Raw genomic sequence first — 26764 nt, forward strand, 5'->3', positions numbered from 1 at the left:
CTCCTTCCTTACTGACCACCCGGACGTCAGCCAGCTGTTAGCTCACCTGACTCTCCCTGGGTGCTGAGCCGGGAGGAAAAACTCGGCATTTTTTGCTCAAGGTCAACGGACATCCCACTCACTTGGCTACACTAAGTACAGTACAAATTATTCTCGCTCAGGCTAGGGGGCTTGGACTAGGCAGTCTTCAGGGTCCATATCAGCCTTTGAAATTAAGACCTATGTGAACCGTCATACGTGCGGTTTTCTACCCTTGTCCACTAGTGTGGAGCCCCACGGAAGCAAGAACTGTGTTCATCCTCAGCGCTTAGAAGAACCTGGCATATCAGGCTTGTTCAGTAAATACTCAGCACTTCCTTGAAGTCAGGACGCTAGGATTTTAATTCCAGTTCTGCCACAGGCTTCCGCTTTCGTCACCTCCAAATCATTTACCACAGAGCAGCTAGAGCTTTTAAAATAAACCTGCTTATAAATCACTCCTGGTTCCCCGTATTTAGCATAAAATCCAGTTTCTTACATAAAAGGCCTACCTTACATTATCTGGCCGCCACCTTCTTGGGACTCTGGCCTTCTGTTCCTCGAGGTCACGGAGTTCCCATACTCTCTTTAGGGCCTTGGTACTAGCTGTTAACTGTCTTTAATATTCTTCTAGATCTTAATGGGGATGGGGAGTGGTCTTGTAGCTCAGATATCACTCAGGAACATTGCACCCAATCTAAAGTAGCCCACCATCACACTTTCAGATACATTACTGGTTTATTTTCTTCATGCTGTTCACCATCCAAAACTATATGGTTTCCCCACCTCACATGCAGCCTCACACACATTTAACTCCATGAAAATGAAACCGAGTCCCCCTAAACCTGGTTCCTGTGCCAAGCTTATGAATAACCTATCCAAACCTTTATTCCCTTTCTTGTCCACCTGTTTCCATGAAGACTGAGGAGTACCAAAGAAAAGGCAGGGCCAAAACTGAGCAGGACCCTGCAGGACACTCCCGTGTACAAAACCCTCTCCGTGTACCCCATTTCTTGTTTGTAGAAAAAGGCTTCAGCCTCCTAGACCTTCCCTGAGTTACAAAGAGCAGATTCAAGCAGATACTAATTAAGGAAGTGAGGGAACGCAGAAACAAAGGAAAAGCAGTCAAAAAGTTATAGTTCAATCACTTTGCTGCACACCTGAAACTAACACAACTTTGTTAATCAACTACACTCCAATAAAATTTTTTTGAAATTACAGTTCAGTGATAAAACAGAGTCCTAGTTCCTTCTCATGGGATATACATAACAATCTGACACAGAAATTTTGAGTTCTGTAGGAACTAAGGCCCCCACCTAGGTGGAGGATGGTAACTACCTTCTGAGACTCCAGACTGGTGGGAACTAGAAGGTTGAGGATTGAGATTCCTGGACCACCACCCTGTTACCTCACCACCAACCAATCGGAAGAAAGTCATACACCCTGAAGTCATCACCCCAAAAGATGCCTTTAAAAACTCTTCCCTGAAAACCATTGGGGACTTCAGGTCTTTTGAGCAGGAGCCACCCATTCTCCTTGCTTGGCCCGTGCAGTAAGCCTTCCTCTGCTCCAAATTCCAATGTTTGTTTGTCCTCACCGTGCTTCGGGCACATGGACTTGGGTTCAATGACAAAAACCGAAACTCTCCTTGCCTGTCTTCACAGGTGTGCCCACTATTGAATAGCACACAGTAGGGATTCAATAAATAGACTCAATGAATCCAGTGAATTGAATGAATTGGGTAAGGCTTAGATTCAATATCACAGCTATTATTTTCTATATCCTTTGACCATCCTTTCTAGTTCAGTGGTCTGAGGAAGCAAGGATCACACATAAAAAGTCAGTGTGTCTCAACTTAAGGGGTCTTTTAAAAAATTTCTGGTTACTTTCCCTCTCCCTTTGGTCTCCCTCTCTACCTCCAATTGAAGGTGAAGAAGAAAGAGGAGGAGAATAAGGAGGGAAAGGGGGAGGAAGGGAAGGAGCAGCAGAAATCATCCTTCCGTATAGTTTTATACCAACTATTTAGAATAATTTTTTAAAAATTGATAATATCCAATGTTGATGAGGTTGTGGAAAAACTAGTACACTCAAACTGCTAGTGAAAATAAATAATGATGTCTAGTATTTGTTAAGCTTTTACTAAGTGCTAAATACATGCTTCATTTCATTTGGTCCTCACAACTCTATGGGATAGGAACTACCATTGCTCCCATTTTATGGATTAAGAAATTGAGGCTTAAAGAGTTCAACTATAGAAAACAATCTTTTTTTAAAGTAATTTGACAAGTGACGTATCAAAACTATTAACATTTATATCTTTAGCCCAATTATGCTGATCTTGTAAATGTGTTTTATGGAGTACTCAAGAGAAGAAAAGAGCTACATTTACAAACACTTTCATCACAGCATAATCTTAAATAGTAAAAGAGTAGAAACAAAGGTCAAACAACAAGAGAATTTATAGGACATCAACGTGATAGAATACCATGTGGCTTTTTAAAAAAATTATTTATTTATTTTTATTTATTTATTTTTGGCTGTACTGGGTCTCTTTTACTGCGCGCGGGCTTCTCATTGCAGTGTCTTCTCTTGTTGTGGAGCAGAGGCTCTAGGCACGCGGGCTTCAGTAGTTGCAGCACGCAGGCTCAGTAGTTGTGGCTCACGGGCTCTAGAGTGCAGGCTCAGTAGTTGTGGCGCATGGGCTTAGTTGCTCCGCGGCATGTGGGATCTTCCCAGACCAGGGCTCGAACCCGTGTCGCCTGCATTGGCAGGTGGATTCTTAACCACTGCACCACCAGGGAAGCCCTACCATGTGGCTTTTGAAAGAATAATTATGAAGACTGTTGAAACATGGGAAAATGTTTTATGAAATATTAAATTTAAAATCAGACTATGAAAATGAATATACAATATGATAACCATTTAAAATATATACATTTGAATAAGAACCAGAAAAGAATAAATGAAAATAGTTGTGTTAAGAATGTGGGCTTTATAGGGTTTTTTTTTCCTCAAATATTTGCTTTAAGGTGATTACATTGTTTTTACTTTTAAATTAAAAAATAAATAAGAAAATACCCATTATAATAAGAATAGAAAGAATGCTGAATTAGCTGTATATGTGCTCTACTGAACAAAATCCTAATTAGGGACTTCCCTGGCGATCCAGTGGTTAAGACTTTGCCTTCCAGTGCAGGGGGTGTGGGTTCGATCCCTGGTTGGGGAGCTAAGATCCCACATGCCTTGAGGCCAAAAAACTAAAACATAAAAAACAGAAGCAATATTGTAACAAGTTCAATAAAGACTTTAAAAAAAATGGTCCACATCAAAAAAAATCTTTAAAAAAAACCCCTAATTAAACCACTGAACTTAAGTCACGACATTGATCAATACAAGGCATTTGAGGATACCAAACAAACTTGAGAAATCCATTTTTAGAACAGGTTTAATGAATTTATCAGCAATTTTGAAGACTCCTGGTTGACGTCCAGTGAGGATCTGTCATAACTCTTCTCCACGTCATGCTCCACCCTCACGCCCAAGCTTTAAGTTAGCAGCTTTGATCAGCCTAGTTTTAGACACCAGTGATTTTATAGTTCTGACTTGGCCTTATTCTTGGATGCGATGTGTTTCTTTCAGAGAAGCCATGTTTATGTATCCAGCTTCAGAATTCTGTGAACACGAAAGAGACTCGGGGGACTTGGGGTTTGCCATTGCTTCTTCTGACCTATGTTCTTCAGTTTCTTGAAGACTTCCAGCTGACTCTACCAAACCCGTTCCTGAAAAACTAAGAATGGCCATGTGTGAGGACTTTGTATAGACAGGATCTCTCGGCAGCACTTTGGGGTTACAGAGTTAAGGCATCAATAGAATTTCAACTTTTGCAGGATCTTAGTTCCCCCTTGGCAGTGAAAGCACGGAGTCCTAACCACTGGGCCACCGGGAAAGTCCCTGCTATGCTTTCTCAAGCCAGCAACTAGAACTAGCTAGGCAGCCATAACTCTCAGGCATGCAGATGACTGTCTTGATTTTACTCACCTGGAGTTTGGTAAGGGCACAATTTTATTCAATACTTCAAATTCAGGGATGTCACTAATTGTTGTTTCCTTAAAGAAAAGAAAGGATGAATATTAAAAAATTATAATGATAAACCATTGGCGATATGATCCTAGAACTTATGCTTTATATATATTTTTGGTTAAAAATATAATCCCCTCACCTTACACCTGTTAGACTAGCTATCATCAAAAAGACAAGAGATAACAAATGCTGGAGAAGATGTGGAAAAAAGGGAACTCTTGTGCACTGTTGGTGGGAATGTAAATTGGTGCAGCCACTATGGAGAACAGTATGGAGGTTCCTCAAAAAATTAAGAAGAGAACTACCATATGACCCAGCTATCCCACTTCTGGGTATATATCTGAAGGAAATGAAAACACTGTCCCAAAGAGATATCTGCACTCCATGTTTATAGCAGCATTATTTACAATAGCCAAGATATGGAAGCAACTTAAGTGTCCACTGATAGAGGAATGGATAAAGAATATGCGTACAATAGAATACTACTCAGCAAAAAACAAATTCTTTTAACAAAATAAGGAAATCCTGCCATTTGTGACAACACAGATGGAACTTGAGGTCATCAGGTTGAGTGAAATAAATCAGACAAAGAGAAAGACAAATACTGTATGAACTCATATACACTGGGAGTTTAAAAAAACCAAACTTATTGAAATAGAGACCAGATTTGCGGTTGTCAGGGATGGGGGAATTAGGTGAATGTGGTCAGAGGTATGAACTTCCCTTGTAAGAGAAATAAGTTCTGGGGATGTAATGTACAACATGATGATATACTTAACAGTACTGTATTGTATATATTGAAAGTAGCTAAGAGAATAGATCTTAAAATTTCTTGTCATGAGGAAAAAAAAATTGTAACTATATGAGATGATAGATGTTAACTAATCTTATTGTGGTGATCATTTTGCAATACATATATATATCAAATCATTATATTGTACACCTTAAACTTATACAATGTTATATGTCAATTATATCAACAAAATTGGGGGTAAAACTTTAATCCCTAATACCTATAGAATATTTGGTAACTATACATGTCATACTTTCAACAACAAAAAACCAAACAACCCAATTAAAAAATGGGCAGAGGAGCTAAATAAACATTTTTTCCCAAAGAAGACATACAGATAGCCAATAGGCACATGAAAAGATGTTCAACAACACCAGTTATTAGGGAAGTGCAAATCAAAACCACAATGAGATATTACCTCACGCCCGTTAGAATGGCTGTTATCATAAAGGCAAGAAATAACAAGTGTTGGCAAGGAAAAAAGCAAACCCTCGTATACTGTTGGTCAGAATGTAAATTGGTGCAGCCACTATGGAGAACACTACGGAAATTCCTAAAAAAATTAGGAACTACCACACAATCCAGTCCCACTTCTGGGTATTTACCTGAAGAATACAAAAACAGTAATTTGAAAAGCTATATGCACCCCTATGGCATTATTTATAATAGCCAAGATATGGAAACAACCTAAGTGCCCATCAAAGGATGAATGGATTAAGTAGATTATACATATATAAAAATGATATCTTGCCATTTGTAACAACATGTGTGGACCTTGAAGGTGTTATGCTAAGTGAAATAAGTCAGACAGAGAAAGACAAATAACATATGATTTAACTCACATGTGGAATAATAATAATAAAAAAGAACAAACCAAACCAAACAAAAATAAACACATAGATACAGAGAACAGAGTAGTGGTTACCAGAGGGGAAGGTGTGGGAGGGTGAAATGGGCAAAAGGGGGATGGATGGATGGAAACTAAACTTTTGGTGTTGAGCACGCTGTAGTGTATACAGAAGGCAAGGTATAATGTTACACACATGAAACTGATATAATGTCATAAACCAATGTTACCTCAATAAATAAAATTATTTTAAAAATAATAACTGGGCTTCCCTGGTGGCGCAGTGGTTGAGAATCTGCCTGCCAATGCAGGGGACACGGGTTCGAGCCCTGGTCTGGGAAGATCCCACATGCTGCGGAGCAACTAGGCCCGTGAGCCACAACTGCTGAGCCTGCGCGTCTGGAGCCTGTGCTCCGCCACAAGAGAGGCCGCGACAGTGAGAGGCCCGCGCACCGCAATGAAGAGTGGCCCCCGCTAGCTGCAACTAGAGAAAGCCCTCGCACAGAAACGAAGACCCAACACAGCCATAAATAAATAAAAATTAAAAAAAAAAAAAAGCGAAGAGACCAAATATTAGAGAGGTTTAATAACATTTAAGCAGTTAAGCAGTTATTTACAAAAAACAACAACAACAAAAAAATTAAATGCCATGCTTTTTATATTAGTGCTTTTCACTGTTAGCTTGCTTTTTATATCCACTTTTCTACACGAATTACCTCATATTAGCTGATATAATCATTCCATTCTATTTGATGAGTTCCTAATACTCTGGTAGACATTTTCTGTCCCTTTAAATCATAAAAAACACGTAACTGTTTTGAGCTCCATTATTTTAAAAACCAAATATTCTTTCTCAGAAAAATGTAGACCAAAACAGACCAGAGGCCTACTCACAGAGCATATAAAGACCATGTCAGAAAATGCGGGTTTTATTCTGAAGACTGCGGGAAATCCTCACACAGTGTTGAGTCATCAGCTCAGACTACATGTATTTTCTAAAGACCCCTCCGGCCATAGACTATAAGAACCATAGAACTTCAAAAGACAAAGCCTGGGAAGATGGGACAGGGGAGATGAGATGTGTCTTCCCAAGCAAGGGAAATACATGATTCAGAGGAGGAAACGGCAGAGCTTTTGGGGAAACGGTGAATAGGCTAGTTTCTTTTGATCAGGTTTGTCAGAAAGGTATTTGGAATATGGAAAGTTCTTATGTGGCTTCAGTTCTGGTTTAGACATCACTAACTCCGGAAGCCTTCCCTAGCCACCCCAGACAGGTTGAGACACCACTCCCCCTGCTTCCTCAGCATTCTGGGCCTACTGCTCTTGTAGAACTTAGCGCATGGCAGTTGCCAGTTATATGATTGTCACTCTCACTGGGCCCGAGTTCTGGGAAGACAGACAGTATCTCTTGTTCACCATCATATTTAAACCACATGGGGAACAGCATGAGGCCTGGCACACTGTATATGGTCCATAAATATGTGTTGAATGAATAAACTTTGTCTTATAGACAAAGGCAGTCTCTGAAACTCTTTGACGTGAAGTACTATGAAATCAAGCTGTGTTTCACAATGATGGGTCTGGTGGCGTGGGCAGGGCAGATTAGAAGATGTGGAAAGACTGAAAGGAGATGAGTTAAGAAGTTGTTGCCGTGACCCAGGTGCTAAGTATTTGGGATACAATGGGTAACAAGATGGGCAGAGTTCCTGCTCTCTTGGGGTTTATAAACCAACTGAGAAGAAAGATGGAATTACAATACAGGCAGCAACATGGTCTATTACAAAGGCTATGTCCCTGGTTACTCCAATGCCCCTGCAAGGGAAACAGTTGACTTGGAGTATTATGAGATAGTGGCTAAGAGCAGGGACCAGAGAGTGCTGTTTTCAGTCCTTGTTTTCCTATTTATCAGCTATGTGACCTTGGGCAATGATGTCACTTCACCTCTCCAGGTCTCGGTTTCTTCAACTGTGAAAGTGGGAATGACAGGCTTTTCACATAAGATTATCTTGTGGATTACAGGAGATAATATACATAAAATGCTTAGAACAGTCCCAGGCACATAGTAAGCACCCAACGAATGTCAAGCTGTCACCACTGTAGCCCCAAGAAAGGAAGCGAGCTAGGATATGTCTGATCTCAGGGATCTATATACTGAGCTATTTGCATATGTGGTAATCACCAAGAATCAACAGATCTTGGAAATGTAAGCAGTAGCTACGTGGCCTTTGACATATCATTCAACTTCTCTGGGTTTTATCTCCCTTCTGTGTAAAATGAGAGGATTGGATTGGAGGATCCTTAAGATTCTAAGTTTATAAACAGTTTTGGAGTTTATTCCAATAGGTGTCAAGATGTTACAACTTGGTACCTTTGTCACACGTGGGATACTGAGCTTGATGTACTCTAGTTCTGACCCATGTGACATTTCTTATCTTGATTTGATGACAATATTGTGGATCTCAAAACCACTGGTCCTAAAAAATACTCCTTTAAGGCCTGTAACTCAGCACCGACAATACTATAGTATTTATTCATGTATATGTCTGTCCTTTTCTACTAGACTGAAGGTCTCTGAAAACAGGAACTATCTTCCATATTCCTAGGACCTATCACAGTTCTTGGAATTAATAAATGTTTGTTGAGGGCTTCCCCGGTGGTGCAGTGGTTAAGAATCCACCTGCCAATGCAGGGGACACGGGTTCGAGCCGTGGTCCGGGAAGATCTCACATGCCGCAGAACAACAAAGCCCGTGCGCCACAACTACTGAGCCTGACGCTCTAGAGCCTGCGAACTACAACTACTGAGCCCGTGTGCCACAACTACTGAAGCCTGCACGCCTAGAGCCTGTGCTCCGCAACAAGAGAAGGCACCGCAATGAGAAGCCCGTGCACCACAATGAAGAGCAGCCCCCGCTCCCCGCGACTAGAGAAAACCCACGTGCAGCAACGAAGACCCAACACAGCCAAAAATAAATGGATAAAAATAATAAAGTTCCCTTTAATAAATAAATAAATGTTTGTTGAATGAATGATTAAGTAAAAGAGTGAATGACTAGACAATTAAGAACAGTTGTAGCTCAAGCAAAGACATAAACTGTTGGAAATTAGGTCACATCATCTGGCAGTTCTACTTTTTTTTTTTTTTAACATTTTTATTGGAGTATAATTGCTTTACAATGGTGTGTTAGTTTCTCCTGTATAACAAAGTGAATCAGCTATATATATACATATATCCCCATATCTCCTCCCTCTTGCATCTCCCTCCCACTCTCCCTATCCCACCCCTCTAGGTGGTCACAAAGCACCGAGCTAATCTCCCTGTGCTATGCGGCTGCTTCCCACTAGCTATCTATTTTACATTTGGTAGTGTATATATGTCCATGCCACTCTCTCACTTCATCCCGCTTACCCTTCCCCCTCCCATGTCCTCAAGTCCATTCTCTACATCTACGTCTTTATTCCTGTCCTGCCCCTAGGTTCTTCAGAACCATTTGTTTTTTAGATTACATATATATGTGTTAGCATATGGTATTTGTTTTTCTCTTTCTGACTTACTTCACTCTGTATTACAGACTCTAGGTCCATCTACCTCACTACAAATAACTCAATTTCGTTTCTTTTTATGGCTGAGTAATATTCCATTGTATATATGTGCCACATCTTCTTTATCCATTCATCTGTTGATGGACACTTAGGCTGCTTCCATGTCCTGGCTATTGTAAATAGAGCTGCAATGAACATTTTGGTGCATGACTCTTTTTGAATTATGGTTTTCTCAGGGTATATGCCCAGTAGTGGGATTGCTGGGTCGTATGGTAGTTCTATTTTTAGTTTTTTAAGGAACCTCCATACTGTTCTCCATAGTGGCTATATCAATTTACATTCCTACCAACAGTACAAGAGGGTTCCCTTTTCTCCACACCCTCTTCAGCATTTATTGTTTGTAGATTTTTTGATGATGGCCATTCTGACTGGTGTGAGGTGATACCTCATTGTAGTTTTGATTTGCATTCCTGTAACGATTAGTGATGTTGAGCATCCTTTCATGTGTTTGTTGGCAATCTGTATATCTTCTTTGGAGAAATGTCTATTTAGGTCTTCTGCCCATTTTTGGATTGGGTTGTTTGTTTTTTTGATATTGAGCTGCATGAGCTCCTTGTATATTTTGGAGATTAATCCTTTGTCAGTTGCTTCATTTGCAAATATTTTCTCCCATTCTGAGGGTTGTCTTTTCGTCTTGTTTACGGTTTCCTTTGCTGTGCAAAAGCTTTTAAGTTTCATTAGGTTCCATTTGTTTATTTTTGTTTTTATTTCCATTTCTCTAGGAGGTGGGTCAAAAAGGATCTTGCTGTGATTTATGTCACAGAGTGTTCTGCCTATGTTTTCCTCTAAGAGTTTTATAGTGTCTGGCCTTACATTTAGGTCTTTAATCCATGTTGAGTTTATTTTTGTGTATGGTGTTAGGGAGTGTTCTAATTTCATTCTTTTACATGTAGCTGTCCAGTTTTCCCAGCACCTCTTATTGAAGAGGCTGTCTTTTCTCCACTGTATATTCTTGCCTCCTTTATCAAAAATAAGGTGACCACGTGTGTGTGGGTTTATCTCTGGACTTTCTATCCTGTTCCATTGATCTATATTTCTGTTTTTGTGGCAGTTCTACTTTTGAGAAAATCTGCAAAACAACTCAAAAACTTGGAAACTATCACCTTTCTGAGACCAAACATGATGCAGGCCTTAACGCTTATAGCAGTAGTACCCAATGAGTAGGATCTACTGTGAAATATCCTAGGAAGAAACGCCTAGCAGGTGATACAAGCCAGGGAAGAAAGCAAGCAGCCTCCATCCTGGAGTCAGAATGCAGCTCTGCTTACTGAAGTCCCTCTGGCTGACCGCTCACCAGCCAGACTCTGGACCTCATCTGAACAGAGAGCCTTATTTGCTGCAGCTCTCTGGACTTGGCTACTTGCCAGCACGGTTTTTTTGTAACATAATTGCTTTTCTCTGACTCAGATGTTCTCCTTAGGCTTGACTCCTTGCCAGAGCAGACTAGCTTCACTTTACCTTTCTGAGCCTCAGATGGGCTCATCTCTCAGCTGGGGCAAGATTAATACATGTTACAACAGGATAGCTGAGAAGGAGGCATCTGTGTGAGGACATTTAACATCCGTTCATTCTCAAATATTTATGGAGTACCTGTCCATAGATACAATGGCATATGAGATGCAACCCTTGCCCTCCAGGATGTCGCTGCTGAGACGATGAGACAGAGAAGTGAAAAGGTGATGACAATACAGGGTGTTAAGGAAGAAGCTAGGAGGCGTACACGAACTGCTTTGGGATCACACAGGAGGAGCACGCTGGACAAAGGCTGACCCAGTGAAGAGCAAAGCTGGTGCAGAGCAGTCTGAAGGCCTGCTGCCCCGGTGTGCCGCCGGCGAGCCTCTTCACTGCAGTCCACCGTGAGGCCAAGTGCAGGCTACAGCTACGTGCAGAAGATGAAGGAAAGTGAGAACAGCAAGCCTTACCTCCCCTCTGCGGCTCTGGATGCTCCTTATGATCCGCTCTAAGAGACCAACCTGCTGGGTGAGCCGGAGACGGTTTTCCTGTAGCTGCTTATTTTCTTTATCCAGGAAAAGTACTCTAAGGATGGCACAAATCAGAGGCATAACTAAACATTTCTGTATCCTTCCTAAAAACTCTCTCCCATTTCCCACTAGCTCTGAGTCTTAGCCCACTGCCAGATTTTAGAACCAACTTTGCCAGAATAATTCCCACCATATTCCAAGACCAAGTGAAAAATGAATAAGCTTCTGGCTTGTACACCGTCATTAAATACATACTGAGAACAGAGACACACTATATGCAAGAATACGAAAGGCACAATTCCAGCCCTCGAGAAACTTAAGGAAGGATACGACCCCATTTAGGGGAGTGACTCTGCATCCCTTCAAACACTGTTCATCTGGTTGCATCTGGTTCATACACAGCCATACATTGTGTATGAACACTGTTCATACACAGCCTACATCTGGTTCTGATCTCAGTCATCCCATGCTTTTGTTTCAGTAGTAGTAGTAGTAGTAGAAGTAAAAATAGTAGCAGCAGCAGCAGTATTAGTAGCAGCAGCAACCATTTACCAAGTACTTACCATGTACGTTAGGTATTGCAACCTATCCACACAGTAAGCACTTAAAACTTTTCATGTATTAGCTCCTTTAATCCTCACAACAACCCCATAAAAGAGATACTGTTATGAAGCCTATTTTGCAGATGAGGAAACTGAGGCTCAGAGTGGGGAAAGTAACTTGTGTAAGAAGATAAAACCAGAAAGTCATTGAGCTGGGATGCCAGCCTGCTTCTCTCTTGGTCTACACCTTGATTCCATAGGTGCCAAATGATAAACATGAGTATCAACACACACAAAGGGATGGGCCCGAATGAGCATAGCTGGGTCCTCAGGAGGCAATGTTGCCATGAAAGAACCTATCTGAATGCCCAGCCCGCCTTCTCCATGATATTTTTCTCTTTAATTTCACAACTCTGCCACTTGTATGAACTGCTAAAAACAGCAGAATGGCAGAGAAACAGTTATCAGATAGGCCGCAAACTCAAAGGACTACCTCTGGAAAGATCTCTTTGTGGAGGGAGAAACCTCCTCTCTGTGGAGCTGACAGGTGACTCAGGCAGGCACCTACCTGCTCTGGACGGAAGATATTATCCATTTATTGCCGTGGATCAATTCCTCTTGCTCTGTGAGCTGCTCCAGAAGTTTCCTCTTTTCTAGGAGCAGGATATCATTTTGGGTGGTGATCTGGTCCTGGAATGCCTTCTCCTAGGGATAATAAAGCCCCCTAATTACCCCAGGAGGAAAAAGAATCACACATTTAAGAGCATCAGCCTGTTTCTAAACTCTGACAGCAAATTGCCTTGTGAACTTCTTTTCTCCTGTCTTCTAGTCTGTCTTTGTCTGTTTGCTGAATTGTCAGCTAGATGGTTCTTCTATTTATCTTGGTTATTTTATGTCACGTATTTTGTTTGGACATTTACTCATTCTTTTGGGTTAACATTTAAAAATATCTGAACACTCAACTCCCAATAAGGTCCCAATGCTCTCATCTGTATTCTAATTCCATAGGTATCGAGTCACTAACAAATACAACTGAATTCTCTGAATCTCCATATTGAGAAAGATTTCCATGTAACACATTTCCATCTGCTTTGTAGTTATAGTCTTTTTAAGGCAAAGGGAGGAAGATGGGAATCTAGCCACCTCACCTGACAACTAATGTCAGGGTCTCAGTTGGCTTGGCAAGTTCAGCATGTAAACCAGGTACCAAAAATATTCTTGCAGTGATGATGCTGAAATGATTTCTAGCTTGACACAATGTTTCATTTTCTACTGGAGGCAATAGCTAGCGAAGTTATAGCTAAAATGATAAAGGATTATATTTTGTGAAAAAACACTAACATTCTTATATTGAGTCAGCAGATATTAGTAAATATCACTGTTGGTGAGGAGTTTAGAAGCTCACAAGTGTAGAACTGCCCTTCTCACTTCACCAAGACCCTGTCAATGGTAACAGGCAAGTGCCTTCACCTATTTGTGTTTGTTTCCACCTGCCAGCTGTGGGAGCGAGTGGGGATGGGAGGAGAAAAACCACCTCTGGTAGATGGGTGAATCACAGGGTTAAGAGGGGCAACTTTCTTTCTTTTAATAAGGTACTAATATAGATCATTCAGAAAAAACTGTCCATATATGTGGTATCTAAAAAAATCCAAGCAACAAAAAAAACCAGACTCATAGATACAGAGAACGGATTGGTGGTTGCGAGAGGTGGAGAGGGGTGGGCGAAATGGGTGAAAGCAGTCAAAAGGTACAAACTTCCGGTTATTAATAAGTCATAAAGATATAACGTACAGCATGATGACTATAGTTAGTAATACTGTATTGCATATGAGAAAGTTGTGAAGATAGTAGATCTTAAAAGCTCTCATCACAAGAAAAAAATTTGTAACTATGTGTGGTGATGGATGTTAACTAGACTTATTGTGGTGAACATTTAGCAATATATATAAATATCAAATCATTATGTTATATACCTGAAACTAATAAAATGTTATGTCAATTATAATTCAAAATGAGAGAAGGAAAGAAAGATCTTAAAGTCCTTCATCCAGGACCCTTCAATGTCTAACAATAATCTTGCCTGCTATTATTTAAATATATTTATGATAAGGATTGAGAATAGAAGCAGCTACCCCACAAATAATGCTCTCTGCAGTTATAACTGGATTAGAAAGGAAATTGAGTGGGGCAGGCTACTGACTCCCTGTCCGTTGGAAATACTGTAATTTTTTGGAACCAAAAAATCAGGACATCTGCTCTAATAATAGGATAAAATATCTGGGGAAATCTGGTTTGGGTGGTCACACAGTCAGAGGACTAAGCTGGCTCACTGTATAAAGAGAAGGCTGAAGGAATGAAGCCCCCCAAAGTGGCATTATTTTCTGGAGATTAGGTGCTTAGAAAGTGAGCCCAGCTTTTGTATGCTCGGGGCTCTGGTTCACGGGCCCTAAAATAAGTAAAATCAGGAGCTCCAGGTTTGTACCACTGTGGTACATCTACTGATTAACATGCTTCTAAGAGATTTTACACTAAGAAGAAAATAACATTTATGAAAATTTATATGTGCCAGGTCCCATGTTAGGCATTTTGTATTTTAATCCTCATGAAAACCTTGTGAGGTAGGGATTATTTCCCCATTTTACAGAGGAAGAAAATGATGCACAGGGACTCGGGCAAGGTCACAGAACTATCAAGTGGCAGGGCTAGACTTTGCATCCAAGTCTGTCCAAGGCCAACACCTACCACTCTTTCCTCGCCTCTGCTTACTTGCAGCCTCCAGTTAATTTCATGGAGGCCTGTGGTTTTTTGGGCAGATGTGTTAGTTTCCTAGGGCAGCTGTAACAAATTACCACAAACTGGGCAGCTTAAAACAACAAGAATTTATTTTCTCACAGTTCTGGAGGCCAGTAAGGTGTGGACAGGGTTAGTTCTGGGGGCGCTGAGGGAGAATCTGTTCCATGTCTCTCTCCTAGCTGGTAGTTGCTAGCAATCCTTGGTGTTTCTTGGCTTGTGGCTTCATCACTCCGATCTCTGCCTCTATCATCACATGGCCTTCTTCCCCTGTGTCTGTCTTTGTGTGTGTCTTTTCCTCTTCTTATAACGATACTAGTCATATCGGATTTAGGGTTCACGCTAACCAGTATGACCTCATTTTAACTGTATATGCCTGAAAACACCTTACATACAAATTAGGTCACATTCTGAGGTTCTGGGTAGACATGAATTTTGGGGGTACACTGGAACACAGTACAGTCAGGAAACATGCCTGCTGAAAGCAGGAGGCTGGTTTTGCCATGTACGCCTGGAAGTGGAAGGCAGGCATCACAAGGAAGAATGGGTAATACAGAATAGGTTGATGATATTTCTGGGGGGCCCATGAACCAGGGTTGCTACTTTCTTCTGTTATATTTTCTATATTGTCTTCCTAGTTGTGGATCTGAGTCTTTAAAAGTTGGATGAATTAGTGCCAAAATAGGAGGGTACTGCAAAATCTAACATATTTTCCTTTTTTACTACAGTTTAGAGTATCAAGAGGATTTTTTAAAACTAAAAACACAACAGTGGTGACCCATCTGTTATAATCCTCAGATGTTTTCTGTGTGTAATCTAAGGATTCTTACCCTGGAGTCCTATAATAGCCCATGGAATAACTGAATTTACATCAACTGTTTTGGTATCCTTGGCACATAGTGGTGGTATGATGAAAATTTGTTGGGTGAAGAAATGAGTAATTTAGGACCGAGGACAATGTTTTCAAAATTCTGAAATGGGCTGGGGATCTCCAGAAGGGAAACATTCCTGGCCAAATCAGTTGCTCTCCATTTTGAATCGATATAGTTTAATGCTCTCAAGGCCATTTGTCATTTGATCCCATTGATCTGTCCCATTTCCTTTTTACCCACACACTAGAAAGTCACAGGGGCGACAAGACAAACAAAGAAACCAGGGATATTTAGAAAACAGCCTGAAGGCACCAGTCAAGGACTGATAAAAGAATAGGGGTCACCTGTTTTCACTGCCATTTTAAAACTGACAGAAGTGTGAGGCAAAATGAAGGCTGCATAAAGTAGGAATGAGTTACGGAGGGTGGTCTGGAAGTCTCTGCTGCAGGGTGATTAAGAAGATATTTTCATTTGAAGGCAAGACACTAGTCCTAAGCAGCAGTGCAGAATATTTTCAGTGTCTAATTTGATCTAGCATCACTATGAGTCTTACACACTTTGGGGCAGGGCTTAAACAATTACTCAAATTGAAAAAGGGTGCAAAGAAAAGAAATGGAAACCTGGGCTATGAAGAGGCCACAAATACATTAAAAAACAAGTGGGCTTCCTCCAGATGACCAACACCAGCATCACCAGTGAGCTCTCCACCTTTTCCCCTCACCTTTTCCATTTGTTGCCGCAGGGCTCCAATCTCATTTTCAAGTTCTTTGATTCTCTCATCTCGGAGATCTACTTCATGAACTAAACGATCCTTGACTCTGCGAAGCTTGGCTTTGTGGTGGTGATGCTTCTCATTATAGTTTCTACAAAAGCAAATTTAAATATAGGTGCACCTGAACACAGTGAAAACTATTTTGCCTCCTCAGTATGCACCTTTCTTGGGTTTCCGCTTCTTGCTTTGTCAGGGCCTGGCACCACAGATGGAGACTTGTCCTGCCTCACATCTGCAGGACTTCTTGCCCCCAAGTTGGGGGAATGGACCAAGTACAACCTCCTAAATAACACAAGATTCAGTCATCCCCAACTCAGGAAACTCCTTGACTTCTGATCCCTGACATCCAAAAATGTGGAATCCTGCTCCACTGATTCAGCCATCAATTTAAACATTTCTAGTTCTTGGCTACACCCTTGGACAGTGATATAACCCACTACTTCTATCTTGTCTATTTTCCAGATCACTGGGTTTGCTCTCAGTCCTTGCCTTGAGTCTAGACTTTTAAATGCCAATTCTATATGTCTCTGCTCAAGACTCTTACTCTGATTCTGACATAAATTTGACTTACCACTAATAAACGCATGAAAAGATGTTCAACATCATTAGCTATAAAGAAAATGCAAATCAAAATTACAATGAGATGCCACTTCACACCTAGTAGAATGGATAAAATAAAAAAGAAAGATAATAACAAGTGCTGAGAAGGATGTGGAGAAACTGGAACACTCATACACTGCTGGTAGGAATGGCAAATGGAAAAAGCCTGGAAGTTTCTCAAATGGTTATACGTAGAGCCATATGACCTAGCAATTCCATTCCTAGGTATATACCCAAGAGAAATGAAAACATACGTCCGCACAAAAACTTGTACATGAATGTTCATAGTAGCACTATTCACAACAGCCAAAAGGTTAAAACAACCCAAGTTTCCATCAACTGATGAATCGATAAACAAAATATGGAGTATCTGTACAATGGAACATTATTCCGCTACAGAAAGGAATGAAGTACTGATACATGCTACAACATGAATGAACTTTGAAAGCACTATGCTAAGTGAAAGAAGCCAGTCACAAAGGACCACATATTTTACAATTCCATTCAGATGAAATGTCCAGAAGAGACAAATATAGAGTGAAAGAAAGTAGGTTAGTGATTGCCTGGGGCTGGGGGGTATAGCTAAAGGGTTTCTTTTTGGGGTAATGAAATGTTCTAAAATCGATTGTGGCGATGGATGTACAGCTAAAAGCCTCTGATTTGTACACTTTCCATGGGTGAATTGTATGGTATGTGAATTATATCTCAATAAACCTGCTATTAAAAAAAAGACAACAAAAATCTGAGTTACCATTTCAAGCTACTACAACAGCTAACCTGAGTAAACAAGAAAATAGATTAAATCCTGCATACCACCACTAGGCAAACTGCTCTGAAGACGATTGTGCTTTCCAAATAAGAATATTGTTACTCAGAAAGTGCTTCTTCAAATTAAAAATTAAGAACTTTCACTTTGAACCTAAGGCAGGAGATAGATGGGCTCCAGGGTAGCCATTTACAACTGGCCTCCTGTTCACATTTCTTGGGGCGAGAAAAAGGTGGGCTTCCGGCCGGACACTTACAAGTAACTAGCCTCCTGTTTGCATTTCCTGAGACAGGAGATAGGTGGGCTCCAGGTTAGGCATTTACAGCCAGCCTCCTGTTTGCTCTCCGAAATGGAAGTAACAGCAGAAACAGGGTAAAGAGTCAGGCTTTGTCTCCTGTGGATGCCTTAAGATAACAGTCATGGCAGGGACAGAGAAGGGCTAAACCCCGTTTGAGGAAAAGATCAAGAGGTCATACATTTCCTATCCTTGGGGCAAGGGAGACACTACACGTGCGCAGAAAGCCTCCTTGGGGGTCAAAAAGGAGGGGGCACCACCCCATAATATGTGATGCTAAGGCGGCGCCATAGGCCTCTGGGCTGGAATCCATCTTGGAAAAAAGTTGTGCACGCATGTTGGGGAGGGTGCTAGGGCAGGTCAGGTGTGGAAAAAGAAACCAGGTAATTGGCCAAAGGTATACAAAGACCTGGAAGAACTGCCCTATGTAAATGATTTAACCGCTTCTTTACTGCACTCCTCATCAGGGAGGACGCCCACACCCTTTCTCTCCGGGTGTGCATCTCTGCCTTGCTTCTATCTTAACTAAACAAACTGTTTCTCTGTGTGCTCTCCCACTTGTTGTTGTGGTATGTCTCTAATAACAAACTTCGTACCCGTTTTTATAGTTTTTGCCTCCGTGAGAAATGCATTTTTCACTGGGGGCAAGAGCCAGGGGGTCTGGTGGCTAGGATTCCTGGTTTTCATACAGGCTACCGAGGTTCAATTCCTGGGCAGGGAATTAAGCTGTAGCTTTGCGCCACCGCTCACTGCTGCCTCTCCGAGATCAAACCTATGAGGTCTAATAACACAAAATCACTCTGAACCAGGATTTCTGCACTACTGACCTTTTGGGCCAGATAATTCTTTCGTGTAGAGAGCTGACCTGTACTTTGAAGAATGCTTAGTGGCATCCTTGGCCTCCACCCACAAGATGCTAGTAGCACCTTCTACAGTGTGACAACCTGAAAAGTCTCCACACATTGCCAAGTGTCCCCTTGCCCTGGAAGGCAAACTATCCCCTACTGAAAACCATTGCTCTAGCTAATGTTCCTAAACTAGGTTTGCTCTAAGCCAATAGCAATGGTCCTCAAACTGTGTTCTGACCAGCAACACCATCATCACCTGGCAACTTGTTAGAGATGCAAAGTCTCAGGCTCTATCCCAGAATTACAGAATAAGAAAGTCTGGAGGAGGATCTGTGTTTTACTGGGTTCTCCAGGGGGTTCTGATGCAGGCTAAAGTTTGGGAGAAACCCTTGAGGGACCTCCTCGCTACTTCTGTTTCATTGTAAACAGACTACTTGTGGCAGGCTGTAAGGGCAGTATGGCCTTTCTTCATTTCTGCTAACAGAACTCAAGTTCATTTAGGTATCCATAAGGATCCCTTGATCTCAAGGAAGGTGGGTGGGCCCCAGGTGTGTGCGGGGTGGGTTGAGGTGGGGATTGGGTGTGTGAGACAGGTAAGTCCAGCTGGGCATTTCAGGAAAAGCTGAGAACTTGAGCAAAGGTCTCTCTCTGCTCTGGCTGCCCTCCTGCCGAGGCTGTTACCTGCAGCTACAGCCGCTGCCTTGTATCCATGAGGTGTGAAGCCTAAGGACAAAGCCATCAGCCCGCCAAGCATGGCAGAGGAGAAGGAGGGAAAGAGCCTGTCCTTAAGCACGCTACTGAGCAGCTGAATCAATCTTCATAATCACCTTCCTCCAGATTTCTTGTTATATAAGAAAAAAAAAAGTTTGTTTAAATATATTAGTCAGGTTTTTTGCTATCTGTGGTCAATTACATCCTGATATCTTAAAAACAGAAAAACTAAACAAACAAAACAGTATTCTAATGCTCTCTCTAGCCTCTGATTTCCCTGATTGCCTAGAAATTTGAATAATGCCTTTTTAACTGAAAGGAAAAGTGTTTAAGGAGTGAAGCATCTGCTCTCTGTCAGTGTAGGCATGGGAGGGCACAGTCATTCAGGCCTATGATGCTGGGCAGTTTGCCTATGTCAACCGTCTGGGGCTCTGACACTCAAACTGGAGGAAGTCCTAACTAAGTGAAGGGAACTAACGTGTGCTCCAGGCTTTTCACAAGACACCTCGCGTACTTTTAAAGCAAACTTGTGAAGGTGATGTCCTCACTCTATGACCCAGGAGATGGATGTTGTGCAGTAAACTCAGTGGGTCTGGGTTTCCAGTCCTTGACTGACTCCTGGGAGACAACCTCTAAGCCCTTGGAATATCCTGCCTGATAATAATGTCTCTGTATACCTGTGGCTTTGGGCCACACCACATATTTTATGCTAACAAATGATTTATGGTGAATGCATTTTTGTTCACCGTGGGCCTGGGCCATGCTGGATCAGTTTGACTTTTCAGGGGTTGGAGAACTGGAGACTAAGTAGTTAAGGTCAATCACAGGAGCTCTCTCTGTCCTCCTGACTAATGCCCGATTAAATCTCTGGATGTCAAGGCTCAGGTGAGTTTCTCTGGCTGGGAATGCTTCATATATATTGTCACACAACGTTGCTGGGAGAATTAAGTACTGCCCGTACTACTCCACTGAGGACAGTGGGAAGCTTGCTTGCATCTTGTCTCTCCTGAACTCTCGCTGCACGCTTTTTTCCTTTGATGATTTTAATCTGTATCCTTTCTCTGTAATAAACCATAACCATGAATGTAAAAGCTTTCCTAAGATCTGTAAGTCCTAATGAATCTCTAAACCTGAGGGTGGTCTTGAGGACTCCTGACACAGAGGGAAGTTACTTTTACAGAGAAGAATCTGACTCCAGAGGCTGTGATCTCTGACTATGCCCCAGTGCTATAATACCAGCAAAGCCAGGCAAACCGGATATTGTCAATTTCTCTTTGAGATACTTTGTTTTACATAAAAACTAGGAACCAGATGGGAGGGGAAGAGCAAAGCAGACTTATTTAGATACTAATTCTAGTCAAACTATGATGGAATAGCTACTCCAAGAGAGTCTTAGGTTCTTGTAAGTTATATCTTACCTCTAAATGTGTTTTTGCAAGACTCTTCCATTTTCCAAAATAGTGCCCCTCTCTCTCCTACTTGCTGATTGTAAATAAAAGAATCATTTTGTAGGGACTTCCCTGGTGACGCAGTGGTTGAGAGTCCGCCTGCCAATGCAGGGGACACCGGTTTGATCCCTGGTCGAGGAAGATCCCACATGATGCGGAGCAACTAAGCCCGTGCGCCACAACTACTGAGCCTGCGCTCTAGAGCCCACAAGCCACAACTACTGAAGCCTGCGCGCCTAGAGCCTGTGCTCTGCAACAAGAGAAGCCAACGCAATGAGAAGCCCGTGCACCGCAACGAAGAGTAGCTCCCGCTCACCGGAGCTAGAGAAGAAGCCCGTGCGCAGCAACCAAGACTCAATGCAGCCAAAAAAATAAAATTAAAAAAGAAAAGAATCATTTTGTATATTTTTCCCTTAGAAGATTAATTTAGCTGTTAGCCAGATGCCAAGCGGAGAAGTTTGAATTCTGGTAGGCCAGAGACATGGATACCGGGCCTTGTCACCAGCTTGTCAGTGCGCGTGGCAGTGACTGACTGTGGGGATTGTCCCCAATCCACTTTCTCCTTCTTCTGTCATTATAGAGCCCCGGATTTAGCTTGGCACTTGGTTGCTCAAATAGGAACTGCATTTTCTGGCTTTCCTTGCAGTTAGATGAGGCTATGGGAATAAGTCCTGGCCAACAGCCGGAGTGGAAGTAGTGTGCCTTCCAGGAGAATGGAATGCCCTTGCTGTCCCCTCTTTCTCCCTTCTTGTTGGAAGAAATGTGGATATGGTGGTGAACCACCTGAACTATGTGGCTAAGTGCTAAAGATGCTGGAGCAACAACAAGGAAGGAGTCTAGACTTCGGAAACATGGAGCTACCATATCCATCCTGCACTTTTAGGTAAGAGAGAAAACCCTCCCTTTTTAAAGACATTCTTATTCAGTGTCTCTGCTGCAGCAACTCAACCTACATCCTAATTAATAGAGTTGCTCTAGATACCTGCGTTCATAAAACTGCCTTAGACCTGTCCAGTTCTGTGGCCCTTGCAGCACCCACTACATAATATGAGGTACCTATTCTTGCAGATTGTGACTTATGTTCTTTACAGGGAGATATTTCTATCTCATAAATGTTCTCATTTTCCCTTATACTAGGAAGAGCTTGGCAAAAGATATCACCGGGTTTCAGCATCCTCTGGTCCATAGCTTCAGAGGTTTAACACTATCTAACAGTACACCTGTTGTTTTCTGAGTTTCCCAGCTGTTCACAGTTCCTCTGATTTTTGACATCATTTGAAACACAACATGTATTTCTGGAATTGCTTTTACCCTTTCTGCCCTGGGATATTAAAACCCACGTCTGCAGCTTCCATGCCAGACAGCTGCTGTCTCTCTTATCCTGCCATTTGGACTATTAAAATATTAATTTATTTTTTAAAGGTTATAAATTATAGAAAATTTTGGGAAAAAACCCAACTCCCATATGATCAGTATTATAATATTCTTGTATTTCCTTCCAGTCTTTTTATAAGCATCTTTTTTTTTAAAACACTGTCTACATTAAAATTATCTTATGCTCTTTTCATTTATTGTATCACAGCATTTTCCCATGTTGTTATCTAGTCTTCATGGCCACCATCTTTTACAGCTGTATTATGTTCCATCAAGTGAATGTATTATACTTGACCTCACTGGCTCCTATTGCTTGATATTCAGGCTTCTTTCAGTAGTGCTACATGGTTTGAAGAGTATGTGGATGCAGTTCAGCTGGGGAGAGCTTCGAGCCTTCCCTTCCATAGCAGCCTGGTTATTTGACACACCTATTAGTTTAGCCAGAAGTTCTGTTGGCCAACTTGCCTGAAGAACATGCGGATTTTCTAAGTTTATGTTTGGCTTTGTTAATTTGTACAATAAGACAGCACAATACTCATGTTCTAAAATTTAAGGACAACTTTTGCTTATGTTTATATAAAACCAGATGGTCTTTCATTTATTTTTATTTCAAAAAGGCAAGGAATTTGTTCCTCTGGAAGATTAGCTGGGAAAACATGGAAAAAAATAAGCATTGTTTGTAAAGGTCAGGAGTGGGATCAGGGGAATGAAAACAAAAATGAACCTAGAGTTTTGACAATCCCTTCCATTTTCTTTCCTAAAGTTGTAGTTTTCAACCCTAGGTGCCCATCAGAATCACATGGGGATGATTTTAGAAAAGTATTGATCCCTAAGCCCTATCCTCACAGATTCTGATTTAATTAATCTATGTTGGGGCCCATGCATGTGCAGCTAGGGTTAGCATCCACTGTCCTAAAGGGTTTGGACAAATAATATGGAAAACTATTCAGCCTCACTAGCCATCAAAGAAATGTCTATAACTGAGCATTAAAAATCATAGAATAAGTTGAGCAAAAGAAGTCAGACACAGGACTTCCCTGGTGGCACAGTGGTTAAGAATCTGCCTGCCAATGCAGGGGACACAGGTTCGAGCCCTGGTCCGGGAAGATCCCACATGACGCGGAGCAACTAAGCCCACGTGCCACAACTACTGAGCCTGCGCTCTAGAGCCCGTGAGCCACAACTACTGAGCCCACGTGCCACAACTACTGAAGTCCCTGCGCCTAGAGCCCATGCTCCACAACAAAAGAAGCCACCACAATGAGAAGCCCACACACCGCAACGAAGAGTAGCCCCCGCTCGCCACAACTAGAGAAAACCCACGCACAGCAACGAAGACCCAACGCAACCAAAAATAAATAAATTTATTTTTTTAAAAAAGTCAGACACAAAAGATTACACACAGTATAATTCCATTTTGATGAAATTCTAGGAGAAGCAGAAATCAGAAGAGTGGATGCCTGGGAGGAGGTGGAGGAGCAAGAGATACAGACTGAGCAAAAAGGTAGGAGAGAAATTCAAGGGATGATGGAAATGTTCTGTATCTTGATTGGGCTAGTGGTTAGGTGGGTGTATACATTTGTCAAAACTCATCAAACAGTACACTTGTCAAAACTCATCAAATTGTACATTTAAAATCGGTGTATATGTAAATTATACCTCAATTAAAAGAAAGAACACTGGGGAAAGTTTCATCAGAGCCCTCCCCCACCTAAAGTAGCACCCAATGCAAATTCGGATGTGGTGAAATTGTTACTCATATAATGACGGCAGAAAATTTTGGTAGGATGCTTCTGAATGTTTGATAATACATTTTATGATCCATAGCTCCAGCTTTTGGACTAGTAATTCCATACCTAGGAATTTACTCTATAAAAATAATTTTTAAAATGAAAAATATATGTACAAAAATGGTTTTTTTTACTTTGAATGAAAACATCAATCACAGGACCAGTGGATAATTCTTAACTAAATCTGGGCTATGTTGTGAGGGTTGATTCCAGCAGGCCTAGAATTAACCTGAGCTGTTTTGCTAAAGTTCTTGCTTGGCGCTGACCACTGGTCAAGGAATGAAATACACTGATTAAAACAGTGTTGCTTTGCAACCAAAGGTCTGGAGTTTCAGAAAATGGTTTTTAAATCATTATCATGACTATCAACATAGTAGGTGAGTGAGAACATAAGAGAATAAGAAACTTCAACCTATAGAAAGAATAGAGCAGAGGGGCGCAGAGCTCGGAGCAGAGAGGTGGGTCATGGAGAAAAACTAAAAATAAGTAGATATAATAACAGCTGTGTGCTAGACACTGTTCTAAGTAAACGCTTTACATATATTCATTCAGTTAATTCTCATAACAACTTTAAGCGATAGGAATGGCTATTTTGTCCATATTAAAGATGAGATACCTCAGGCACAGAGAGGTTATTTAACTTGCCCAAGGTCACAGCTAGTTCCTAGTAGAACCAGTAATTATACCCAAGCAATATGGCTCCAGAGTCCATACTCTGAACTACTAAGCTACACTTCAGAGAGGAGGAGAGCGGGAGGAATCTGGTAGGATGATGACCAGGGAATGGAAGAAAGAGCAGGTAGTTTGGGAACATAAAGTTTTATTGAGCACCTGTTATATACCAGGGACTGTGGATAAAAGGATGAGTAAGACCTTGGCCCATGTCCTTTAAAACCTACAGTCTGGTGAGGAAGACAGGTGTGAGTCACGTTATTTCACAACAACATGGCAAGTTCTTAAATAATTACAGAGAGCCATGTACAAAGGGCTACAGGAACACAAAGAGTGACACCTCACTCAACCCAGGCCGGAGGTGTCAAGAAAGGCTTCTTGAGGAGGTGACTCCTAGGCTGAGAATGAAGAGTTGAAATAGGGAGAGCGTGGTCCAGACTGGGGAAAGTACGCGAGGGAAAAAGAAGGCTGAAGGCAAGTGAGGGGGTATATTTGGGGAAGAGCAAGATGTTAGATACCACTAGAGCTCAATAAATAGTAATTCCCTTCCCCCTCCCTCTCTTGGGAAGAAATGAGGTCCCACATCTCCCTAGGAAAAGCCCTATAGATAGAACTTCTGGGAACGAAGGAAAACGGTGTTGGCGTTCTTGAAAGGTCACTTCTGCGAGCATCCCCTGCTCTGGCTCCCTAAGAAGTAGCTCACAGTCTTCTAAAGGGAACTTGTTTTTGTTTACCTCACATGGACATCAAGCTGCTTCAAAAATTGCCCATACTCTTCACGTAGAGCTTCCTTCTCCTGCTGCAACCCAGACAGCTTCTTTGACAATTCCTGGTTGCTCTTGAGCTGCTGAAAAACATTTTAAAAAATGGGAATACTCTGCTGAATAAAGGTTTGATGTTGACAAAATGTAAACTGGCAAAGCCTTTCTGCTGAAAAAGGCTTATGGAAATCATGGTAGCGTCCTGTGACTTTGCACTTCCAGAATTCCCGAAAGCCAATAGCTCTTTTCCTTGACTTTTGTTCCCCCAACCTTTCCAGTAGTTTTGTGAGCATTTAATTCCACACATAGAAAGTTTTCCAGCTTGAAGTAGAGTGAAAGCTGTTTTCCTGACCTAACCCTGACTAATAAAGTATTTGGTTCTAGAAGTGGCTCCAGGGAGTCTGGACTTGGTATCTGAGCTGGTTGGATTTGAAGGCAGTTTAATCTTGTCACTAATACTAGTAATCCATGACAGAAAAGTTGATTAAATTATAATATAGTTGCTTGTGGTGAAGTGCTTTGGCAGACCACAGGACTGCTACAAAGTTACAGAGGCACTGAGAACTCCAAGGAGTGTGGGGTGGCTAGCCGCACCTGACCATGTTAATGAGCCTCAGAGGAGAAAACGTCCAACTTGGGATTTAATTATTGGAACAAGGCATACTCAGAGACCTACAGCACGTCCTTCATGTAGGCAGCAGGTCAATATATCCAAAACCCAAATTTCATCAAGTAGGTTGCAGAATCGCAGCATAAGTTGATTTCATAGCCTTGCCACATCTCTTATGTGAAAAATAGTGCTTTATTTGGAAATACATGCAAATCTGAGAATTGGGAACGAGAACATCTGACAGCATTCCAATAACTTTGAGCACCCTGGACCTAGAAATCCTACTGAGCCCCTCTTATCAGCATAAGCAGTCCTGCTGTCTCAGGAGATTAACCACTCTTGCATCGAGGACTCTACTGACTCCACCTGAGGCAGCTACCTGTGCAAGGATACCTATTATTCTTAACACCCACCCTATACCACTACCGCTTCTCTTTGCCTCCAATCCTACAACTAGAGTCAGATCCCAGCCCATCCTGGGGAGTGGGGGTTGAGTATAGGGACTGACCTAGGAGGACTGCCATATTGAAAGAATGGAAAGATTCTGCCAAATTAAATTGGCAGAAACCTGAGGAATACAGGTAGGTCTGT

The 26764-nt window shown here is 41.7% G+C and overlaps 1 protein-coding gene across 6 annotated transcripts in view; it reads right to left on the minus strand.

Annotated features, from left to right (window-relative positions):
* Window positions 1-107: 107 nt before the first annotated feature.
* The window catches only part of CCDC30 (coiled-coil domain containing 30), a 154629-nt gene continuing 127972 nt past the window's right edge, over window positions 108-26764 (minus strand). For 3 of the 6 annotated variants that reach the window (XM_082466115.1, XM_082466113.1, XM_082466118.1), the window contains 6 exons: window positions 25537-25649; window positions 16248-16389; window positions 12433-12569; window positions 11263-11377; window positions 4057-4124; window positions 3614-3805 (listed from right to left, as the gene is read on the minus strand). In XM_082466115.1, the coding sequence (XP_082322241.1) occupies window positions 3628-3805; window positions 4057-4124; window positions 11263-11377; window positions 12433-12569; window positions 16248-16389; window positions 25537-25649 (753 nt within the window). In that variant the 3' untranslated portion in view covers window positions 3614-3627. Of the gene's footprint in view, window positions 2859-3613; window positions 3806-4056; window positions 4125-11262; window positions 11378-12432; window positions 12570-16247; window positions 16390-25536; window positions 25650-26764 lie in introns of those variants that run through there. The other 3 variants (XM_082466117.1, XM_082466116.1, XM_082466114.1) reach the window with 3 other exon arrangements.

Source organism: Balaenoptera physalus (genome assembly GCF_965194825.1).
Source record: "Balaenoptera physalus genome assembly, chromosome: 1".
Lineage (NCBI taxonomy): Eukaryota > Metazoa > Chordata > Mammalia > Artiodactyla > Balaenopteridae > Balaenoptera > Balaenoptera physalus.